The 10,177-nt window shown below is 38.9% G+C and overlaps 1 protein-coding gene across 1 annotated transcript in view; it reads right to left on the bottom strand.

Moving 5' to 3' along the window:
- Positions 1–4,206: 4,206 nt before the first annotated feature.
- The window catches only part of smek1 (SMEK homolog 1, suppressor of mek1 (Dictyostelium)), a 28,510-nt gene continuing 22,539 nt past the window's right edge, over positions 4,207–10,177 (bottom strand). The window contains exons 11-15 of the mRNA XM_084091327.1: positions 8,339–8,508; positions 8,091–8,233; positions 6,049–6,239; positions 5,695–5,906; positions 4,207–5,604 (exon numbers count right to left, since the gene is read on the bottom strand). Of these exons, the coding sequence (XP_083947453.1) occupies positions 5,485–5,604; positions 5,695–5,906; positions 6,049–6,239; positions 8,091–8,233; positions 8,339–8,508 (836 nt within the window). The 3' untranslated portion in view covers positions 4,207–5,484. The remainder of the gene's footprint in view (positions 5,605–5,694; positions 5,907–6,048; positions 6,240–8,090; positions 8,234–8,338; positions 8,509–10,177) is intronic.

Here is a 10,177-nt window from a genome sequence, read left to right as displayed (position 1 = left end):
TGAAATCATTCATTGAACAGAATGCAAAAAGCTGCGCTCACATTCACAGAGCAAACAAAATTTCAGAACAGAGTTTTCCATGTGCCAGAAATATCTTCAAATTGGCCTGATTCTGAAGAACATTAGGGTAAATTCATATGACCTCACCATATTTTATTCAGTTATCTTCTTATAATCCAATTTTTTGGTAAATCAAATAATATGTGTGGTGATAGACACTGTGAATACGATGAATTCGGATGTACTACTTATTTTACATACGTTTTTTTTAAGACACAGATAGTGACACTGGTAATAGAGTGCTGTATGGATGATATAGGCTAGAAATCACACACTTCCCTACTGTATAGGCAAAACAAACTTATGTAAAATAAGTAGTACATCCGAATTCATCGTATTCATAAAACATTAGGCAAAAACATCCCAGACTTCTTCCGATGAGATTCTAAAGTGCACTTCCAATGGACACTGCTAATGAGGCCACAGGAGGGGATTTGTGAATGGCTACGCAACTGGCGCTATAGGTAACATGACAGTGTAGAACATCCGGATGACATTACACACATTCACATGCAAAGTAATAACTTATTCAAAAGAAGTTCCAAATAGTTTAGAATAGTTTGCTAGAGCAGGAGTATAAACACAACGAGGCTGTAAACAGTGAGTAATCCTATTTGATGACATTTATTTAATGACAGCCTCTGTATTCAGTCCAATTTAATCCATTGTGAGCAAGACACGTAAAAGCTTTTTAAATAATCCCGAATGGGGTATTAGCAGTTTAATTTATGTTGTAGAATAAAATAAATAATATCTTGAGCTTGCGTCAACCTCAGACCTTATATCAGGCATTCAACCAATACCCATTGACTTTGGGACAATGGAACCTAAAGCTCAAAACTGGAAACAAAAAAAGCAGTAAGTATGCCAAAAGTAGGCTATATTAGAATATGAAGTATTTGCGAAACAGGCAAACAATACCTACTGAGATTCTGAAGTGAGCAACCAGTGGACACTTTGCTATCCCATGATGGGAGAGAGGAATCCACAGACTCTAAAAGTTAAATACTGCACATTTTGAAGGCCATTTGCATGTTTTGCACATACAGAAAATGTGCAGCCTACTCTAGCCTACACTACATGCCTACTGCAGAAATGGTATGGCGATATGTTATTCCAAGCAGTTTGATTTCCAGTATGTTAAAAGAGATAGGCTAATCAACCAAGGTTCATGATGACAGCATGCAAAAATAGCCTAAAACCGAACAGATGTAAACACATATAGGAAGCAACCAACACTTTGAATTTGGAATAGATGTTTATGAATGATCATGCTACACTGAACAAAAGGCTTTAGTGAGTATTCCCAAAGATCAATCACTTTTAAGACGTTTATTCAGTAATCAGCCAAACTCAAAATAAAACAAATCCCAATCATGTGAATCAGCCAGTTTCTTTAGCGCCTTAATCTCAACCATATGCTCAAACTTTTGCCCTCTGCTCTCTCTCAGCTACCGGGCACCGTTAGACACAATGACGCATAAACGGAGAGGCGCCCGTGGCTCCTCGCTCCCACCGAAACGGATACGCCGCAGTTTTACACGGTGATTAATCACACAAACAGACACGCTATGCTGAACATGCCCCCCGATCACCTCCACAGCGGCCGCCGGGCCATAAGGAGGCGGCCCGGCCGACACAGAGGCCACTTTGTGCAGCGAACACAAGCGATTGTTGGTAGGGGCGACAGGGTCCAGTTGTGCACATGAAAGTGCACATTGTGCGGCTGTTTTGACAACCTCGACGAGAGACGCTGAGGATTTCCTGTTCGGCAGACTTTACTGCCCCTAAACGATTATACAATCTGTCACAAAAGCCTCTCTTGGGGAAGCGGTGATGTGGACTTCGCCCGCCATCTACTGGTGGATTAGAGGTAGCGCACGTGACTTGAAGAAGGGCAATACAAGTGGTACTCACTGCAGAGGCTGGACCCTGGATGTCTAATGGGGTGTAGTAGGGATAGAGGCAGAGATGTGAGTAGGGTTAGGGTGTGGTTGGAAATTCTAACTAGACCCATTAAACCCAAATTACTTTCTCTCCTCCAGCTGGACGTCAAGCGAGGAGGAGCTACACGTAAGCTCCACCCATTTGTTCTGCAGTGAGCAGCCTCGTTAAAAAAATGCAATTGATTTACTTACAATGCAAGTGCACATATCGTTTTTGAAGCACAGATTTCGTCAAATATTTCATTCTAGTTACAATACAGTTTTGTAAGTGCAAAAAAGAAAAGAACTGCATTGTAGGATGAGGCAAAGATTAACAGTAACTCAATTTCTTTACTAACTAGGCTGCAATGATTTTATCAAATAAAACACTGATAGTACAAAATACTATTACAATTTAAAACAACAGGGTTTTTTTTATTTTCATATATTTTAAAATGTAATTTATTCGTGAGGTCAAAGCTGAATTTTCAGCAGCCATTAGGCCTACATCCAATCTTTAGTCACATGATTCTAATATGCTGTCAAGATACATGTCTTATTATGGAAACCATGAAAAAAAAAAAAAAAAAAAATAGAAATAGAAATGTTTTGTAACACTGTTTTTAATGTTACTTTTGAACTTTAAAGTAGGCCTATTTGTTTCTTTTTCGTTTTTTAATATAAAAATACAGACCCCCTAACTTGTGCAAGGTAGTGTGGCTACATGTTTCATAAAGAGCATTTAATTTGAGGTATATTGTCCAGTGTTTAAAGTATGCTCTAAATTCAAGAATGGAATTGGTATAACAGATTACTTAAAATCTCAAAAGAAGGCCCATGCTGGTTTTACTGGACAGCACTATACTGGTCTAATCTGGTTTTCCAGCAGGGATAGTTGAAAACAAATCAGATAAACCATCAGCCCTTTCTTGATTCGCTGAATGATATTTCTAAAGCTCCTGATCTGAATCACTCAGTCGCTGGGTGGCTTCACATCAAAGGCCACATCTGTAGAAACTCTCCACTGGCCTCCGAACAGGCTCCGTGCGCACTGGCACTGCCACATGCCAATGGAAAGGACCAATAATCCTCAACAAATAAATAAAACGCAGCTTCAGTATACACAGACCACCACACACGAAGAGGGAGACACTTCAGCTCGTGCGGTGATGTTGGCACGGCGCGTCTCCTTTGAGGACCGGCCAGCAGCTCTTGGATTTGACTGGCGTCGGATGGGGATGAGCTGAACTCGGTCTGTTTGTGTGGCTTGATTTGTCATGGTTAAATTTCTAATTAAAAGGCACGTTAGTGCCAGCACACTGGCAGGTGTATGCGAGCATTATCTCCCCAAAGATGAGACATATTGCATTCGGCAATGATGAGAAGAGATGAAGTGGAACAACATATGGTAGAAATCATTAATGGAGAAGGGCTAAATCATATAACGGAAAACCGACCAGGATTGATCTGTACAAGCTGAGAGGTGTTTTCTTTTGTGCAAATGAGATTTAAATCAGAATACATGTCTTAAAACTTTTACAGCATGTCATCTGGATTTCCATAGACCCTAGTTTTCTTTTCATTTAAAAAACGGTGTACTTTTCATCAAATTCACCACCGGTCAAATGTTTTTGAAGTAAGTCTCTTAGCAGCCTTGGTGAGCATTTCTCAGATACAGTATTAACAGTAATAATGTGAAATATTTCCTCTGATGATAAAGCTTAATTTTCAGCAGTCATTACTCCAGTCACATGATCCTTCAGAAATCATTCTGATTACATAAGACTTTTTTTTTTTTTTTTTTTTTACTTTTTATTCATCAAAAAATCCTGTGGAAAACGTATCACAGTTTTCACAAAAATGTTAAGTTTCCAACATTGATAATAAAAACAATTAATAATTTAGCACCAGCAATCAACATATTAGAATGATTTCTGAAGGATCATGTGACACTGAAGATGCTGGAAATTCAGATTTGCCATCACAGGAATAAACTGCATTTTAAAATATAATAAAAGCGAAAACAGTACATTAAAATATATATTATGAACAAATGATAAAAGTTTTTTTTTTGGTAGTGCATAAAGACTAAAAGTTACTTTCTGGCTCCGGCTTGTTGCTCTTATTCTTGCATAAACACATCAATGAAGGTGAAGTACGCCCTCTAGTGCATGCTCACACTATTCTCAGGCTTTTCAAGTACAAAGGGAAACAAGTGATATTCAGAAAATAAAAACTGTTATCTTTAATCGTGTGCAGGTTGTTTAGAAAGCTTCCGTCAGCGGAGGCAGGACTTTCCACTGACGTTTTCAGATGAGCAGACAGGAGGATCATTTCAGTGACGAAACCCCATTTCAAAAGACAAAACATCAGCACAGTTGACATGATACAGGGAACCAGCACAACCGTGAGAGATCTACTACAGCAAAGATCTTTTTAATGGTCCCAAATATACTGAACAACTAAGAGTACACTCATGTAAAAGAAAAGAAAATGAAGATATGACAAAAATCGATCACATCTAGAGTTCCACTCAATCTTTAATCAAGACGGGCTTACAAATTTTCCAAAAAATCTGCAGTTTTGAAGGGCAAAAAAAGGGTAAAACTATCTCCCCCACTGAGGTTTTAAAAACCTGTTCAAGTGCGGCTGAAAACGTCCTGAACATTTAAAGGCAGGTCTCTTTTATGTCATTTAAAAAAATGAGAGAGGAGAACAACAGAATAAGAAAAGGAGGGAACTGCTGGCTTTGAAAGAGGAAGAACTTCCGCTGAGCCACGAGAACAACGGTGACATCTTAAACAATGACGACCCAGACTTCTTTGCTCCCTAGTGTCCCGTCTGGCCCTAGAAACTCACGAAAAAAAAAAAAAAAAAGAGGAAAAAAGGCCAACAGAAAAAAGGGCTAGAGGAAGGAGAGAAAGAAATGGAGATGAAGTCAGCAAAGGTGAGTGGTGGTGGTGAATTGGCTGGCCCAGTTCGGGTCATGTGAGGTCCTTCCCTGAGAGGGGGGGCAGTGTGTCCTGGTCCAAGCCTGGGACGCTCTATGGGGCAACAGTGTCTGTGAGTAACTGACTGACTGTGTGTGAGGTCATTTTCACCCCCCAGTACTTTTAGGTTTGTCGAAATTCATTTCTTATTAAATCCATTTTATAATTCTTTGTCCAGACCACAGTTTTATATTCTCTTCGATCTCTCCGTCCGTTTCACGAGTCTCTCTCTCTCTCTCGCTCTTGCAGATTGGCACTTGGACAAACTCCATGTGGAGACATTCACCTTTTCGCTCTGTGACCGAATCTTCTCCCTCTCTTGCTCTCCATTTCTCCGTTCCTCACATGGCGCCCCATGGACACCTGCGGGGGGCTGCATTCGTTCATTTATCCATTCATTTATGTATTCATTCATTGAGTTTCAGTTTTGAGTTCTAGGCTGAGCGCTGCAATAGTCTCTGGATGAAGCTCCCTTCGAGCATGACTGTGCTGATTGACGAGGGAGTGCTTTAGGAGCTCAGCTTGGACTTCTTGGACAGCGGAGGACTTTCTTCTTTACTGTCTGCATCTTCCTCATCTTCATCCTCTTCATCATCATCAGGATAGTCCACCAACCCCACTAGACCTCCCTGGAATGGGAGAAGATGCCATCAGAAATAAGCAAGCAGTAAGAAATACAATTTTGGGGCATCATTTCAGTGTTCAGCCTGCATAATCACCTTGGTGGTGACAGCTGCCGTAGGTGGGGAGCTCCGGGCTCCTGTCCCAGGAGAGCTTGGAGAACCAGGTGAACCGGGGTGGAGGGATGCGGTTGGAGGAGAGGACAGACTAGGCTTTGGGGAGCTGGAAAAGGAGAGTTTAAAACTGGGGCTCTGCCGTCCTGAGAGGCTCGCCTTACCTGTCAACACCTCCTTCTCTTCTGAATCTTTCACTTGGGGAAAAACAGGGAAAAAAAGTCATCAATTAAAACACACCAAGCAATGCAAGTTACATTAAAGCATCATGCAGTCAGACATGGAATCGTAGTAGTTGGTCATCAACATCACGCCATCTGCATGTAGCAGTAAACGTACGTTTCTTCCTCTCCATGAACTTGCTGATGGGATCCATCAGGTCCTCGTCACTCTTCATCTTATCTGAGGGCGGCACAACAGCTTCACCGTCCTCCAAGTCTTCCTCGTCCGTGTTAAACCACATCTCCTCCTCGTCTTCCAACGTCCGCGCATCCCGGCGAAAACGGTGATTTCTCAGAATCGACCGCATACTGAAGACACAAATAACATTCATTAAAAGGTACATCCACTCGAAAGTAGCTATTACATGCACAATGCACCAAGTAATAGGGGTGTAACGGTACGTGTATTCGTACCGGACCGTTTCGGTACAGGGCTTTCGGTTCGGTGCACGTGTGTACCGAATGACCGAATGCAATATTTTGTGTGCGGAACATAGGTACATTTTTGTGTTTCCACACGAACATATTAAGTGGCGGAAGTCTCCGCGTTCAGCGCAAATCCCGCCCTGCAGCTGATTCTAAAGTTTTACATTCTCTGGTTTTACCCGTCGTCACTGTAACCTAAACCAATGAAATCGACTGCAGGGCGGAAAAAAGCTTTTCCGCTCCGTGTGCGCCGCCGCACTCTCCGTTCCGTGTGTGTGTGTGTCTGCGCGCTGCGCTCTCTGCTCAATGTTCAATGTTCGACTCCGTGTTTGCGCTGCGCGTTCTGCTCTGTCGTTAACGGCCCAAACACTCCAATCATGTACCGATCACGCACTGGAAAAGCAAAGTCCGCTCAAATAAGGTGAAATTTCTCAGTAGTAGACTTCTGTTTGCTGAGCTGGTAATATGCTGGCAACAATGGTAAAATGACCTGCTCTGATCACATGCTCTGGTAATAATAGCTTTGTAGGACTATATTTTATTTTGATAATTAGTAAAAAAAAAGAAAAGAAAAAAAATCTTAAATTGATTGTTGATTGATTATTGAAAAATAATAATACATTAATATATGTATGTTTAATATTATTTTAATATAGGGCTATTTTCTATTCCTTTTTTTCCCCGGTGTTTCATTTAATTAGGTGATTCTAAGTTTAATTATTGATGATAACAAGCTTGGAGGAATTGCAATTAATTACAGCAAATTGTGCAATTAATTAGTTTATTTTTTTTAATCGATTCCCAGCCTTAATTTTTAAATATGAGCAGGCCTACAAGCTGGGATTGGTAATGCTGCACTGTAATCATAGTTATTTATTTACATTTTTTCATTAAATTTATTATGTGATATTGGTTTGAGACTGAGTATTTTATTTAGTGGAGAACTTTGCAGCAGTATTTCATTTCTTATTCTTTTTTTTATTTTATATATATTTTATTATATTTTATTAAAAAGTGTTTAAAAAAGTGTAAACCAATTGTTAAAAAAAGTTTATAGTAATAAACAACCTGCAGTTTAATGTTTGCATTTATTTCCCTTACTGTACCGAAAATAAACCGAACCGTGACTTTAAAACCGAGGTACATACCGAACCGTGATTTTTGCGTACCGTTACACCCCTACCAAGTAACTATTACATGCACAATTTTTATTTTTTAAATTTCGGCTTTAAAATGTGGATTTACGGTCCACCTCGCAGGAAGGTCTCGGGGAATTCACACTTGACTAGACATAGCTTTAAAAAATAAATAAAAAATTAACTCTCCATTTCAGTTTTCTCAGGCCACATTCATGTGGAACCCATTCAACAAGGCCAAAGAATAATAATAGTAATTATTATTGTTGTTACTGTTAAAATATTTTATTTTATTAAATAAAAAATATTAATAAAGAAATATACTACTATAGTATTTACACTTTTGTAGTGTAAAGTTACAAATGTATTTTACAAAACAACATTCTAATATTATGGCTGCTGTCTTCACTGCTTTCAAATATCAAACAAAAAGGGCTTTTATTTTGACTGAAAACCACAGAGAGACTTTAAACAGAGTCTCTTTAGTTGAAAACAGATTTATAAACGATTCTCAAAACAAATTTAGGAATTACATCCCTGATTAGTGATTCACTAAATTTGAGGATCCATATGACAATGGTTTGAAATGGCCATAGACCTGTCAAGTTTAGGGTTGTCCTGTCTTTCTCTCTGCTGTTCATATCGGAGCTTCAGTCCCTTAAACGTCTGTACATAGTCTACATCCTCCAGGGCTTTCCAGTAGTTCTCTATGATATGAGCCGTCAGGGACTTCACATCCTCCTACACACACAGAACACGGCAATTATGAACAAAATTAAAAATATATCAGTCTAACGGTATGTTCAGGAGCATCAAGAGATGTTATGTTTGGATAAATGTACTCACCACTCTGACATACTCAAACATCTCTATAATGGCTGAGTTGATGAGGTTGTATCTCGATCCATTGTTGAGGAAAGCTTTGACCACTGGCTCAAACAGGAAGTTCCTCATAATGTATCTGTTATAAAACTCATCCTTCAGGCCAATGATTTTCCTCATGAAACGCAAAGCACCTGAATAAGAGGAATGATTGAGAAAGGTAGAGAGATTTAACAGCCAAGTTATTATTTATGCCTGTCAGTGGGTTAGAGCATTGAGTGTTTGGTATTGGTATAAATAAATGAGTGCTTGTTAATGCAGCTGGCCCAGCATGTGTTGTAATAATGTAAGGGTAGTCATTATCAACAGGAGCCTTTCATAGTTAAAATGGATCAGCATCATTAGTGTTATTATGTGGTTTGAATCTTCCCATGGTGAGTGGCATGACTGATTATACCCCATGTCATTTGTCTAGTACTACTTATCATTTTGAGTCTAGTTCAGTCTTTAAAAAAAAATCATACTTTCAGTATCAAACCCCGCTATGTTCATCAAACCAGTGATCATTAACCCTCTGAGGTCGACAAACGCGCCGACGCGTTTTGCCGGATTTTCTCCACATTGTAGCACTATAAACTTAAATTACTCCATCATTTATGGTCATACAGAAAAAAGAAATATAAAAAAAGAATCTGTGATATTTCTCCTTTTGTATGTGTCCACTTACAATCAAATCAAAACATTGTGCTTTTGTAAAATAAAGAAAATAAACAGGGTGTGCGTTCTGCCTCTCCGTCGCGGTGAACTTTTTTTTCTTGAGCACGTCTATAAACTGAAACAAAACTCAGCGAATACTTGTCACACATTTATGAGCCATATACCTTTATAAACATTTAAGTGTGTACTTTTAAATGATCGGATTCAAAACGAAAACAAATATTCTCTGTTTAAGTAATTTGTATAAAACCAACAAGATGTCCAGCTTCTCAAACGCTTGCTCATTACAGTTAATTTGGCCACGCCTACTCGCGCAAAAGATATTCACATGCAAATCTCCACATGGAACGCGAACGCGCTCGCTACCTCAACAACAAAACACTTCACTTCACTTTTCGTCGAGTTTGAAAGACGTGCCTGAGCTTACATTGGATTTAGGCTACCTCAGAAGAAGAAGAACGCGATTTGAAGACAAGAAAGATAAGGTAAGAAATTCTTACATAGCCTAGTTTGTTATTGTTGCATAAATGTCACGTTGCAGCTGAACTGTTGCTAGATATATGGGGAATATTATAATATTTAGACCCGTGTTTACTGTGTTTGTGGATATCTGCTCAAACATAGATATGTTTATGGTAACCATAATGTTTTATATTTGAGAGTGATCGCGTTTGAATGTATCATATTTTGCAAGCGATCGCGTTTGAATGTATCATATTTTGCAAGCGATCGCGTTTGAATGTATCATATGTGTTTACTGTGTTTGTGGATATCTGCTCAAACATAGATATGTTTATGGTAACCATAATGTTTTATATTTGAGAGTGATCGCGTTTGAATGTATCATATTTTGCAAGCGATCGCGTTTGAATGCATCATATTTTGCAAGCGATCGCGTTTGAATGTATCATATTTTGGATGAAAGCAAAACGCACCAAACGGCTTCATGTTTTTATTATTATCTCATTTCATATCATCATAACGGATGGAAACATTTGAAGTAACATGATAATCAATATATTTTTCTCTAGCTTCTTTTGGAAGATTTATAGGCTGCTATAGGTTATTTATTGTTATTATTATTTTATCCGCACTGCGCATATACCTTATGCCTACAAGGCACAACAAACCTGGTGTTCATTATAT

Source organism: Abramis brama (genome assembly GCF_963993115.1).
Source record: "Abramis brama genome assembly, chromosome: 18".
Taxonomy (NCBI): Eukaryota; Metazoa; Chordata; class Actinopteri; order Cypriniformes; family Leuciscidae; genus Abramis; species Abramis brama.
The sequence above is the reverse complement of the archived record's forward strand: the minus strand, read 5'-3'. Positions and strand labels throughout refer to the sequence as shown.